This window comes from Perognathus longimembris, chromosome 21 (assembly GCF_023159225.1).
Source record: "Perognathus longimembris pacificus isolate PPM17 chromosome 21, ASM2315922v1, whole genome shotgun sequence".
NCBI lineage: Eukaryota > Metazoa > Chordata > Mammalia > Rodentia > Heteromyidae > Perognathus > Perognathus longimembris.
Genome location: NC_063181.1, coordinates 4,956,302 through 4,970,768, shown reverse-complemented (window position 1 = coordinate 4,970,768; position 14,467 = coordinate 4,956,302). Strand labels below are relative to the sequence as shown.

At 40.3% G+C, this 14,467-nt stretch overlaps 1 protein-coding gene across 9 annotated transcripts in view; it reads left to right on the top strand.

Annotated features, from left to right (window-relative positions):
- Hmbox1 (homeobox containing 1) overlaps nt 1-14,467 on the top strand; it is an 86,123-nt gene that overhangs the window by 65,269 nt on the left and 6,387 nt on the right. For all 9 annotated transcript variants that reach the window (XM_048330325.1, XM_048330322.1, XM_048330324.1 and 6 more), the window contains exons 7-8: nt 12,681-12,763; nt 14,257-14,352. In XM_048330325.1, the coding sequence (XP_048186282.1) occupies nt 12,681-12,763; nt 14,257-14,352 (179 nt within the window). The remainder of the gene's footprint in view (nt 1-12,680; nt 12,764-14,256; nt 14,353-14,467) is intronic.

The window sequence follows — 14,467 nt, the reverse complement described above, 5'->3', positions numbered from 1 at the left end:
TGTGGCTCAAGTGGCAGAGTGCTAGCCTTGAGCAAAAGGAAGCCAGGGACAGTGCTCAGGCCCTGAATCCAAGGCCCAGGACTGGCCAAAAAAAAAAAAAGAAAAGGACACGGGGACTCAAAAACTCATCTAATTCAGTTGTTTCTTTTTTATTTTTTTTAACCAGAAACTTGTGATTCAAAGAGGCTAATTAATGTGATTAAATCCATACACACATAAAATGAGGCTAAGCCGGGCACTGCTGACTCATGCCTATAATCCTAGCTGCTCCAGCGGCTGAGATCTGAGGATCATGAGACTTATCTCCAGTTAATCACAGAAAGGCCAGAAATGGAGCATGGCTTGAGTGGTAGAGCACTAGCCTTAAGCAAAAGGAGCTCAGGGACAACACCCAAGCCCAGAATTCAAGCCCCAGGATCAGCCAAAAAAATGAAGTTAAGTTGCTTACTTACATGTTACCATGTGGTTCAAAACTATGAATTTTTTGCTAAAGCCTAGTCACTGGACTTCTCTACACTTTCCTTTCTACTAGGTAAATATTTTAGTGTTTTACTTACTAAAGCTAAATGAATAAAGCCCAGGTCCTTATTTCATTTAGTTTTCACTTCCTCTCGTGTTTTTTGTTTTGTTTTGTTGTTTGTTTGTTGAGACAGGGTCTCACCACAATGTAGCTTAGGTTGGCTTCAAAATTCAAGATCTTCCTGCTTGGTTCGTCTGTATTTCCTTATTCATATTTTATTTTTGTCAAGGTCCCTTGAGTTTTTTCTTTCTTCTCTTCTGAGCTCCTCTCTGTAGCCTCTTCTTCCTCATGTCAAAATAACTTCAATGTCTTTCCTTGATGGTTAAACTGGTCACCTTGCTTGCATTTAGAAATGCCTAGGAGATTAGCAAAGCACAAGCCTGGGTGTGTGTGGATGACATCTTGGATGCTGAAGACTGACCCAGTCAGTGGATTCATCCCTTGGTGGACTTCCAATGTGATGGCATGATTGGTAGCTGGGGAGAGGTAGGAAGTGGGGCCGAGTTGGGGGAAGTAAGTCATAGGAGGCATGCTCTTGGGAGTTGTATCTTCTTGCCTTGGCTCCTTCGGGCATCTTCTTTCTCTTCCTCCTAACCACCACGATGGAATTTCTGTATTTTACCATGCCTTCCTTCCCATGGTGAACCAATCAATAACTTTGAAATTTCAAGCCAAGGTCAATCCTTCTTTCCTTATGTTTCTGTCAGTAATAAAATTTTTCTTCTTTCCTCTTCTTTGATCTTTGAAGCACACCCGCAGCCCTCTACCTCTGTTCTTAGTTGATCATAATGGAATTATAATAGGTATTATGGTCCTATATAACTTAAAAAACAAATTTATTGCACTGGTAGTTCATGCCTATAATCCTAGCTACTCAGGAGGCTCAGATGCAGTGATCATGGTTCAAAGCCAGTCTGGGCAAGAAAGCCAAGAAGATGCTCTAGTTGGTAGTCAAAAAGAGGTAGGGCTGTGGCTCAAGTGATAATCTTGAGCAACGTAGCTCAGGAACAGCACCCAGGTCCCGAGTTCAAGTGCCAGGACCAGCACCAACCTCTTCCTCCTCCCCCCAAAAAGTTGGTCAATATATTCCCCTAAACAATTAGTAAATATATAATTTCTAACAGTTTTTCAAGTTCCTAAAACTGTGTCATTCTTGGATTTGAAATAACTTCTTAATTTGTGTGGAGACTGTTCCTTTTTGAGGCTCCATGGCTTTGGATAAGAAAGTATTTCCCACTCTAGAATTAAATCTTTGGAAAATAATGGGTGCTTAGTATACAGCACGAGCAGACTTAGAAATCATCTTCATGATAATAGTTCTGTCTGAAGATCAGTTCCTAGGAAGTGAACTTTTACACATATCCTCCTACTCTGTCAGTCAGCTCATGTTATAGTTCCTTCGTTTCCGTGTTTGGGTGTTATAGTAATGAAATGCCTTGAAGGTTTTGCAATCCGAAAATATAAAGAAACCTTTTTTCACCTATCGTTTAATCAGTCTAGATAGGATTCTATAATATTCTGTAGTTCTTCATTTTTACAATATGAGAAAACTAAAAAGTCACCCACTACTTAGAAGAATTAGAAGATTTCTCTTATTTTCCTTCTCTATTATGCTGTTGCTGAATTGAGGGAGCTTACTGAAGAAAATAGATCCATTACATGTAAGTTCACAGGTATCTAAGATAGTTTGTTTGGGAAGGAAATTCAGTGATTTCTTTCTGGTCCGTTACATTTAAGTGTGATATCTTTTTAGCAAGTGACAGTAAGAATAAGTTTATTAAGTACAGTAAAATGACAGAGGTGACTCATGTAAAGTTGGGGAAAATGTAAATGAAATAATGTTAAGCAAAAGATGACAAATTGTATTATGATAAAGTAAAAGGAAAACATACAAGGAAAGACAGGAACACATAATAAAACCTATATTTTTCTTTTCCTTTTCTTTTTTGGTGTCACTGGGGTTTGAATTTAGGGCCCTGCTCTTGCGAGACAGGTGCACTACCACATGAGCCACTATCTTAATCGTTAAATAATTATTCTTAATGACATTGATCAAAATGCATTGTAATCACAACCTGACTTCTAGACTTGAAACCCTTTCATACAACTACTTCATAAAGGTACTTTTTTTTAAGTTGTAAAACTTGCTGTTCAAAGATAAATGATAACTGAACTATTTAAGGTGATCCAATCAAATGACTCAAGAGAGCAGGAAAAATTACTTTCACGTGCTTCACTCCTGTTTTCCCTTAGCCTGATCATCATACTATCTTTCACTCCTAGTCCTTTAAAGTGTAATGCCTGTCCTGATCTCCACAAGATGAGTGCCTACATGACATGTACCCTGCACCCGGGCCCCCTGCTCTTCCTTTCCCTCTCTTTTGATGTCATTGCTTTTCTACCAAAGGAAACACTGAAACAATACACTATACGTTTTAGAATTAATAGATATGAGAACTTGAATTTTAAAAAGAGTTTATCTCCTCTTATATCCTTGTGGAATGACTCCAGTAGAACATAATGAACTGCGTCTCCAGTATCTCTGTAAATAGAAGGAAGTTCTTAACGTTTACAGGAGACAGCAGGAGCCTGGACATGACCTCATTTCAATCCATTAGACTATTTGAGGAAAAAACAACAAAACTTTCCCACTTATTGACAGGTAAAGTTATCCCAATCCATTTCTCATAGCCAGTATGAAGATGAACTGTCCTTAAATGCATTTTAAAATTGGCAAATTATACTTCCTGGTTCTTTTTTGGTCAAACAGAAATAGCCAAAAGAAAAAGTATCATGATGTTTCCGAAGCAGATGAAAAGTTCTCCCTACCCTCAGGTAGATACTTGGCCAGCAGCTTCATGTCATATAAGAAATTCACCACTATTTCTTTAGTCTCTGAGCCAATTAAACGGGGCAAAGAACCCCATACTCCTCATCCTGTGTTGTGGCCATAGTTCATGAAGAATTGAAGCATAGGCGGGGAAGTTATTGGCACTGTATAGAATAAGTCCCCAGTGGGCATATTGGTCCATCTGCATATTTGCATTGTAGATCTCTCATAAGCATTAATAGTAATGGAAATCAGCTGTGGTCTAGTTGGAAATCTTTATGGAAAGCTAGTGGGATTTTTTCTTTTCTAACTCAAAGGCATATAGGGGAAAGAGTAATTCATAAGACATAGACTTCCCTGCTCAGGATGGCTTTGAACCACAACCATCAGATCTCAGCCTCCTGAGTAGTGAGGATTCAAGGTGTGAGCCACCAGCACCTAGCAAGACTTACTAATCTTAACTCCGCCCCCCGCCGCCCCCAGCTCCATCCTTTTCTTGGTCTTTATATAGAAAGTTGCATGACTAAAAGATATATAGATTAGAAGGAAAACTTTTCAGATGCCACATGGTAAAACTTACAGGAAATCACTAGTATGGTGGCCCTTCATTTAAAGGAAGCTGATAGACAAGTGGTAACCCATGGTCTGCCCACGGCTTAGTTATTAGGAGCTGTGTACTAAAAACTCAGATGCTACATCAAGTGCTGTCCTTGATACCTGGTTATCAAATAACAAGTAGGGACTAGTAAATAAAACACTGAAACAGAACCTTAGCAGTGAAGGACCATAGGTGATGAAAACCTATGTGTTAGGCCACATTTCATGCTGCCTATATTCTTGGATATGGATTTTTTCTTTTTCAAACAATTAATGAAAGGCATGTTATCACCCTGGTAATGATTCTAAAGCTTTTTTTTTAGCCAGGTGCTGGTGGCTTACTCCTATAATCATAGGAGACTGAAATCACAGGATCGCAGTTCAAAGCCAGCCCTGGCAGAAAAGCCCCTGTGAGACTCTTACCTCCAAATGACCACTCAAAACCGGAAGTGGAGCTGTGGCTCAAAGTGGGGGAGCACTAGCCTTGAGCAAAAGAAGCTCAAGGACAGCACCCAGGCCCTGGGTTCAAGCCCCACTGCCAACCAAAAGGAAAAAAAAAAGCTTTAAAAATAAAAGTCCTGCTAATATCTAAGAAATTATTAGCTGTACTGTAGACATTAACTCTTGGGTGTTGCCTTGAAACAAGCATCTCAGGCTGGCCTGGAACTCGTGATTCTCCTCTCTCGGCCTCCTAAGTTAGATTATATTCAGTTTACACACAAACTTGTAATATGTGTTGGTGGTGCAGTAAGGTTCTGAGGTTTATTTTTTTTTCTGTCCAGGAGGAAAAAAGGGTAGATGAGTGTTTTAGTTGTCCCCAGAGCAATTAGGTTTCCTTCCCATGGAAGAACTCCCACTGCGCTGCGGGCCTCAAGTTAGCAGGGATTTCTTACTGATGCCATCACGTCTTTGCTTCCAGGAACTCTGGGGAAATTAGCAGGAGCTGATCTAGATGATTCATTGCTAAGGAATTTGCATTACATATCTTAAAATGCACTCAGAAACAATGTCATGTCTTAGCTGAATAATGGCTGTTCCAGTTATACCATTGAGCCATTGAAGTGAGTCAGGAAACCCGAGTTGCAGGTCATGTGACCTTGAGCAAGGCAGTTCTCTTGTTGGCCTCCGCTTTTGAAACTTCCTGTCCTCACCTGTGAAAGGGGTTGACCCAGTAATGTTTCCTTCCAACTTAAAGGTCTTTGATTGCTTTGACAGGGTGTGCTCTGGTATGTCTAAATCTAAGTGTAATGAGCTGCATTGTAGGATGCCATATTCATGTGTGAGTTAAGATTTGAAAGTGGAACTTCTCATACCTGAGTCCTCAGTCGAGCCATAAGTACTGACTTTTCTGCATAAAACTCTTTTCTTCTCACAGAGTTTTCTATGCTAAAGTGGAAAGGTGATCCTTAGCTGTAAAAATGTCCAACTCTGGCCCAGCACTGGCCACTGCTATCCTGGCACTCAAGGGACCGAGATCTGAGTGTCACAGAGCCAGCCTGGACAGTGACATCCATGAGAATCTTACCTTCAGTTAAATCAGCGTCAGGCCGGAAGTGGAGCTGTGGCTCAGGTGATTGAGTGCTGGCCTTGAGAAAGAAAAGCTAAGAGATCCCAAACCCCGAGCTCAAGCCCTAGTACTGGCACAAATAAAACTCAACTTCTATAATAGAACCCACTTATATTTTATCTTTTTCTGATACACCTTTTAAAAGCTTATGTGAAGTGTCTAGAATTAAAAATGACATAAATGTGTAGGATAGCATTGCTTTTTTTTTTTTTTTTTCTATAGTATATTTAGGAGTAACTATATCCAGGCTTGCACCTACAAGCCTAGCTACTCAGGAGGCTGAGGACTAAGGATCACAGCGTGAAACCAGCCCAGGCAGAAGAGTTCATGAGACGCTTCCCTCCAGTCAACCAGCACAAATCCCAAAGTGGAGGTGTGGCGCAAGTGGCAGAGTGCCAGCAAAAAGCAAGAGTCCTAGGCCCTGAATTCAAGCCCCAGCCCTAGGACAGATAATTTAATAATACTATGTAATTCCACTTTCCTCATACTTTGAAACAAAAAACTTTATTTTCAAATAATTGTTCTTCCTGAATTACAGTTATGATATGCTTAATATATAAAATAGACAGCTGCAGTGAGGTAGAGAATTAAAATGTCTCTTCATATTAGTGTTGAGAGATAATAATTGTTAACATTTGGTATATTTTTCAATTTTCAGTCATTTCTGTGATTTAGGAAGTAGCCCAGGCCTTGAGCTCTTACCCTGCTGCCCCATCCTCCTAAGTGCTGGGGTCACTGATATGTAATCACGTAGTCTAATTATTAGGCAACACTGGCTGAAAAATGGATACAAAAAGACACTGTTAACTACTCAGAAAATACTGAGTATAAAAAAGAAAATATTTCTATTTACAGATGTTGGTTTTTATATTTGTAAACAAATATAGAACATTGTACCAATGAATACATTGAAACATTTAGGTTTTTGTTTTTCTCTCTCTCATTATAAATATAATTAGAATAACTATTACGTATGGTTTTATAACCTGCGTTTTTTTAAACTGGTGTTGTCCCATCATTAAGTACTCTAAAATGTAGTTTTATTAGCTTTTTCTTCAGATGCCTATATCACAGTAGTAAACATCAAAACAGGTAGCAGTTCAGCTTGTACTGCAGGAGGAAAAATGTTCTAAGTGAAGTTAGAACTTCTCTGTATTTGACGCGCTATTTAGAGAAAAACCTGCTTGTCCCAGGCTACTTGCCAGGTGTATTCCATAGTACAACAAAGTTCACCAAGCTGTGATAGTTGAGGCATCTGTCTGTTAAAGCCACCCCATTCCTTTGGCAGTGGCTTCCTTTTACTGAATCCCCCTGTGTTTTCTACCAGCTCACTAAGACACAAAAGGAGGAATTCTTTGGCTGCAGATTTTACAGACTTTAGTGTTACTGAAATGAAAGTGCTTGTAGGACATTTCCATTTGTTACTAGCTTATGGTTTCTCATGTCATGTAAATTATTTTGCCACTTTTCATTTTAATTCTTTGCTGTCCCTGTCTAGCAAAAATGATCCCTTTTTTCTCTGAAGAGAAGCACTGGTCACTCAGTTGGTAATGTCCTTTGTCTATACAAGGATAGTGCTCGCAGGGTTTATTTACCATCTCTTTATTGTAAGTATTTCTATTTACATTTTTTAAAATTTTGTATTAAAAATTGTGTAGGGCTATAAACATTCTTAGATGGAATACAACTGTGTTTGGGGCTCCAGAGTTTCACTTCAGAATTAGGTCTCCTTTACGAACTAACAACCAATATCTCTGGAATAGCATAAATATTACTCCAAAAGAATCTGAAGGTTAAAATGCTGGAATGTGAATGGCAAATAGTGTGTGCTATGTCTAGGATTGACATTCAAAAGTATCTCACCTCCTCTGTGTCTGCACCTTCACCTTCTCAGGTCCCCTCTCAGGCTATTGTCACCGCTGTCTGCTGGGGCTTCTTCCTGGAATATTGAGAACTACTACCCTGTGAGCCATCTTTGATCCTAGACTATCCCAGTTAGGCCATGCTCCTAGTTGCCTAAAATTTGAACTCTGTACTCAGTGTAGATCCAAATTTTCCTTCAATTTGATCACCAGCTACCTCATTTCATACAGCACACCTTCTGGCCATGTTGAAATCCTTTCTAATCTCAGAATATTTTAGAGTCTTTGATAGGTCCTTTCCACTGTACACATTATTTCCTCTATCTTGCTTTATTCACTGTACCTCTTGCCCTTTCTCCAGAATCCTGCACTAATACAGATTCCTGTCTGCTACCACAGCCAAGCATGTATGTAACGGAAATGACTCCTTTTGTAATAGGTACTTGTATTTCCTGGTGACTATACTCTGGAGCTTTTTTCTAGCTGTCTTTGCCACCCTTTCTATAGTCAACTACCTTGTTAAAAAACTAAGACTCATCATTTTGGTTGATTAAATGAATAATTAGACCTATTTCCCAGCTTCATGGATAATCCATTTGGTTATGTGAAATTAAAAATAAACACTGTAATTATGTTCACTTACAGTTTCAGTTAAAACTACCAAATGTATCTGGAGAATATAATGTGCAGCATAGTGGGAGCCCTACTGTCTTTCTCCCGAGAGACATCAGCAGAATCCTTAACTGGCACCACTATTCTCTATGTTTTGTGTTCCCTCCCTCCCTCTCTCCCTTCCTTCCTTCCCTCCATTTCTTCCTTCCTTCCTCCTTCCCTGGTTTGTTTGGCAGTCCTGGGGCTTGAACTATAGGTCTGCACTCGGGGCCTGGACACTGCCCCTGAGCTTTTTTTACTCCAGACCAATGCTCTACCACTTGAGCCACAGCCCCACTTCTGGCTTTTGATGAGTAGTTTGTTGAAGATAAGAGTCTCGTGGGCTTTCCTGCGGGGGACTGCCTTCATACTGCAGATCCTCAGATCTCAGCCTCCTGAGTAGCTAGGACTACAGCAAGAGCCACCAGCGCCCAGCTTGTTTCCTTCTTTCATTTATTCCTTAACATATTTGCTTACTCAGTCATAATGATAAAAAAAAAATACTTATTGAGTAGCTGCTGTTTTTCTTCTTCTGTGGTACTGGGCACAGGGTCTTCATCATGTTAGACAAGTGCACTACTTGAGCCACGCCACCCCCCTTCTTCCCCCCACCCCCCACCTTGAGTGTCTGCTGTGGTCCAGCCAGATTCCTTGAACTCACCTGCCTCCCTTTTTGAGTGATTAAATAGAAATAGTTACTTTATTCTTTGATGCTTTTTTTTTCCAGTGTAGCTACCATATTCTCTTTCATAAGAGTACATATAAGAAAGACTTGAGATTTTATTTACATTAAATTCAGATAAATCAATTTTGTGATGTTGGGTTATATTCCTCCTATATCTTATTTGGGCAGAGATTTTTTTATTAAGAATTGATAGATTTCTTTCTTCCTTTCTTTCTTTCTTTCTTTCTTTCTTTCTTTCTTTATTTATTTATTTATTTATTTATTGCCAGTCCTGGGCCTTGGACTCAGGGCCTGAGCACTGTCCCTGGCTTCTTTTTGCTCAAGGCTAGCACTCTGCCACTTGAGTCACAGCGCCACTTCTGGCCATTTTCTGTATATGTGGTGCTGGGGAATCGAACCCAGGGCTTCATGTATACGAGGCAAGCACTCTTGCCACTAGGCTATATCCCCAGTCAAGAATTGATAGATTTTATTAAAAGGATTTTACTAAATCCTTTTATACTTGTATTGAGATAAGATGTTTGTCCTTTATTCTGTGACTGGGTCGCATCTTGTTTAGTGATTGTGTCTGTGGAACTATCCTTCTAGGATGTACCCTACATGGAAATGATGAATAATCTTTTTAATTTATTATTTAATTTATTAAATTCAGCATGCTAGTATTTTATTGAAGATATTCGTATCTGTGATCACCAAAGGTATTGGCTAGTGACTAACTGGCTGGCTGCTTTTCTTTCCTCTTTTCTTCTTCCTTTTTTCCTCTTTTTTCTTAGTGTCCTTGTTTAGCATTGATATCAGGGTAGTGCTGGTCTTGTATAAGTTTAGAATTCTTCAGAGTTTTAGAATGATTTAAGAATTTATATTCTTTAAATGTTTGCTGACATTCAGCAGTGAAGCTAAGCTGTATATTTCCTCAGAGTTCTTTTATTAAAAACAAATTTATAAAAATAGCAGTATTTGAGCCAAGTCCCAGTAGCTCATGCCTGTAGTCCTAGCTACTCAAGAGACTGAGCATCTTGGCTCGAAGCCAGCTGGTGCAGAAAGTTTGTGAGACTCTCTGGAACTAACTAGCACAAAATTAGACTGGATGTGTAGCTCAAATAGTAGAAGACCATCCACGAGGGAAAAGGCCAAGTGAGAGTGAGTTCAAACCCTGATACTGGGGTGCATGCACACGCACGCGTGCACACACACACACACATTCACACAGCAATATTTGCACTATGTCCTAAAAGATAGTCGAGATTAACATTGGTAGAAAGAAAAAGCAGTGAGAGGCCCAGAGCTGCAGAGTGTACATGGTTACTCCATCTTCCTAAACCATAGCATGCCTGTGTAGAAGGAGCAGCAGATAAGTAGGAAAGACAGGAGCATGTGAAAAGACTGAACACCGGAAAACCTTGGAAAATTTGTGAACAGGGTAGTACTGCAGCTTAGAGATAGATATTAGGAATGTTAATCAGACTAGGAAGGGGTACCATGACAGTCACAAGCTTTGCAGTCAGTGGATGAAAATTATCATGAGGTACACTGGCCTTAGAGCTGTTGTTTAAATGGGACCTTGGGTCCTAGCAGGTACCATATGCTAACTACCATATGCTAGGTATCATCTTCTATTTAAGGTCTTGATTGTAAAACACATCTTATTTTCAGTACCAGTGAGGGAGAAAAAAAATGCTGCCAAGCTTAATTTTAAAACATTACCATTTATAAAATGCATTCTGATTTCAGAGATGCTATAGTAGAGTGATGTGCATTGTATAATCAGTTTATACAGTCATTGCATTGGCACAGAAAAACTGGGAAATAGAAGACAGAAAGGAAAAATTGAGGGGGAAAATGGATGAAAGGAAGATAAGATGAAAGACAAAATGTAGGGGCCAGGCCCAGTGGTGCATAGCTAATCCCAGCCACTACTTAGAAGACAGACAAAGGAGGCTCTTGCTCTGAGGCTAGCCTGGGGCTAAACCACAAGACTCTAGCTGAAAAACTAAAGAGCAACATGATTTGAGTGGGGTGCGGTCACTGCCCGGGTCAGTGCTGTTGATTTCACTTGCTGTGAACTTGGGGCAGGAAATGAAAGGCGAGGCCGGGAGGAGTGGTAGGTGAGAGCAGAACGGCCGGCGTTAGGGAACTGGGGTTGGTCGAGGTAGCATCTGAGCATAGCTTCTTGAAGCTGTGGCTTTTCTGAGGCACAGTGGGGAATGTAGCTTGCAAACCTCTCAGATTCCCAGGATCGGGTCTTTACTTTTTAGAGGACAGGCAAAGCTCATCAGAAATTGCCCTTGTTTCACCTTTCCAGACTAATACCTTCATGTCCTTGAATGCACCCCATGTTAGAAACATACTGGATGCTTCCCAATGCCCAGAACACTCAAGACTTTCATCTGCCATCTTCCCATGGCACATGCTGTTCCCTTCTTATAAATTGTTCTTCCTCTCTCCTCTGCCTTGCAACCTCAAGTCAAACGACACTTCCCTGAACCGTCCAGACCATGCCCACCACACTGGGCACACCTCGGTGCCTTCCTCCAGGCATGTGGCCTTTCCCCCTAAGATCATTTATACATGCGTCTCTCTCCTTGAAGTTCGGAACTGGTTCTTGCAGTGCCAGGCACAGTGGGTGTTTAATGTCTGCTTGTTGTTGAGTAAGTGAAGCAACTGGCAGAACCCTGCTGACGCTGTGTTCAGACCACAGTGTGCATCAGTAGACCAGGTAGAGGGTGACATTAGCAAGGCGAGGAGAGCGCTGTCGGGTGACTTGTATTTGAGAACAGCAGTGGTAGGCAGTTGGACCGCAGCGAAGGTAGAAGCCTGGAGAGAGGAAGGGGCTGCTGGAGTCAGGTGTGGGGGTGGGTAGAAAGCAAGAGGTGGTTAGGGCAATTTCCCAGTGAGTGGTATTTCTACCGGTCCAGATGGGAGCGGTGAGAAAGACTCTGAGGAAACGGTAGGGACTACAATGTGATGTAATGGGGGCTTTCTCCCTAAAGCTGTTCACAGGCTTGAAGGCATGAAAATCCTTTTTCTATTTTTTAAGCTCACATGACAGGGAAAAGCAGTAACCATAATAAGCATTCTATTCCCACATAGACTCTCCTGGGTCTGATGGAGTCAAAAAACCTACCTTTGAAAAAAATAACATATATATTATAATATGTATTATATAGAGGTATATTAATGTATATAACAAAAAATACCTACTTTTCAAATGTGAGACATGCAAGCCCACTCAACTCCTCTCTCAGTATTTCCAACCTGATGTATACTCTTTGAGTTTTTATCCATGTAGACTGCTAGACATTTAGAATTCTATAATGGTACTTAGCATGCATATTAATCTGCAGATTTTTTTCTCACATAATACACATCATAAACATCTGTCCAAGTCAGTGGACAGGGCTCTAACTTATTTTTTTCTAGCCACTTTTAAATAGCTGTGTATAAATAGAGATGGCTACACTTCGTTCTCCCATTCTCCTGCTAATGGGCAATTGGATAATTTCCAATTTTTGTTTCTACAAACAGTATGACCAAAAAATAATAGCCCTATTGTTAACTAGTGCCTCAGTAACACAGTGTGACTTTAATCAATCAGAAATATAAAAAAAGTGTTATATCAATGACATGTTTTAATGAGTCCCAGCAGTCTGTAGTTAGTTCTGTGCTGTTCCACATAGCAGCCACCAGTCACGTGTAGCTATTTAAGTCTACCTTAGTTAAATAAAAGCTAAAAGTCTGCTTTTACATCAAACTCATTTCCTATGCTCAGCAGCTGTGTGGGAATGCTGGTTGCCATACTGAACACCAGAGAAAAGAGCCTTTGTCTCCTACAGAAAATTCTGTCCACAACCTAGACAAGACACTCCAGGGTTACGTTGCAAAGAACTTATTTTTAAATAAGTAGGATTTGAATAATGGTGCATTTTTTAAAAGTAAAAAAGAAACTATCTTTGTTGGTTCCTCTGCAGCTATTTCAATGAGAATCAATACCCCGACGAAGCAAAGAGAGAAGAAATTGCTAATGCTTGCAATGCAGTTATACAGAAACCAGGTAAGGAGGCGAGCTTGGCCCTGCTCCGCTGTGAGCTGCCCGTGCACTGAGCACTCAGGACCCTAAGCTTCCTTGTCCTGCGTGGACTCGCCCTTGCCCTGCAGGCCACTGCTTGTCCTTGTAGGGGTGTCCCTGTGCCACACGCACTGGGGGTTTTCTAGGGCGTGACCTGGAGGGGGACCTGAGAACTTGACATGATTGGTGTCTAGAGGATAGATTGCTATTTCCAAAGTTTAGCAAGAATATATCAATTCCAAAATAATATTAAAGATTGAACTATTTAAGCAGATTTGCAGATTCATAACAAGACTAAAATAGATCTTTTTAAAGAAGCAATTGTTAACATGTGTGCGTTCCTTTCAGAGGACGGCTCTTCGGAGCTGGCCCTGCCTTCCTCCCACCGGGCTTGGCTCTGCTTAGCTAGGAAAAACTTAGGGAATTATGTTCAGATCTTGTTCTAGTGTATGTCAACTGAATGACTTAAAATGCTTCGTGTGTATTTTATTCCGTGTGCTTAAATACTATTTCATATTTTACAGATTGTATTACGAGACCATTCCAATTGATTTCTGTTTGGCCAGTTGCTTTGACTGTTTTAAAGACTATATGCAAAAACTATCAGTGTCTTATAACAGTGAAGTAGGAATCCATTTTCTCTTATGTAAAAACCAGACTTCTAGGAATCCTGACCCAGTCCCACCCACCCTTGAATGTGATGATGCTTGGGCCCTCTTTCAAAGCCGTCCGGGAACCTGCGCTCTCCCCCAGAAAACACTTACCCCATAGCATTAAGACTGTGGCTAATCTACTTTCTGACTTCTCTACCCACTGTGGATTGAATGCTGAGAAACAGGAAATGGACAAGTGTGGGGTGGGGGGGCCCACGTGGGTCCTTTATTGGCAGGCGTGGTACTCTTCATAAGAAATCACCTTGGATCGCAGAGAAGACAGAAAATGTAAAATGCAGCCTGAGTAAAACTGTGCATTCCAGAACAGTCACAGTAGCAGATGCCCAGAGTGGCTTTTAGCCTTCAGGAATACATGTATCATATCCTCGATCTTAAGGTAGCAGGAAAGTAGTTAGTGTAAAGCCTAAAGATGAAAGTAAATTTCTGTTGACTGGATACCTAACAAGGAATAACTTACTCCTCTACAATGATGCTAGTGAAATGAATGGTGTAATAATAGGGCAACTCGGATCTGACAACCCAGGAAACTTGGTGGAATTTTTTAATATTGTGTGTGGATTTCTAAATTGAAGTGTATTCTTACTTGTTGCTAGTTGTGTATGCATTTTTATTCATTCGATAATACTAGAATGTGTACATGGTACTACAGATTGCGAAAACATTTTCCCACATTTATGTTATTTTGGTGATGAGTAGAATCAAAAGCAACCTTTTAAAAAAGAAAAAGTATTATCTCTTAAAGTAGTTCTTGTATTTTTGGGTTCCAGATATAGATTATCTGAATTTAATTGCATATATTCACAGGCAAAAAACTGTCTGATCTGGAACGAGTTACCTCCCTGAAAGTATATAATTGGTTTGCTAATAGACGGAAGGAAATCAAGAGGAGAGCCAATATCGGTAATGTATCAGAGAGGCTATTTTCTTAAGAGTACATTTAGCTTAAGAACTTCAAGTCCAAATGAGCCCATGCCTAACAAGAATTACCCTTATGTTTTTCTTTTATTTTTGATAA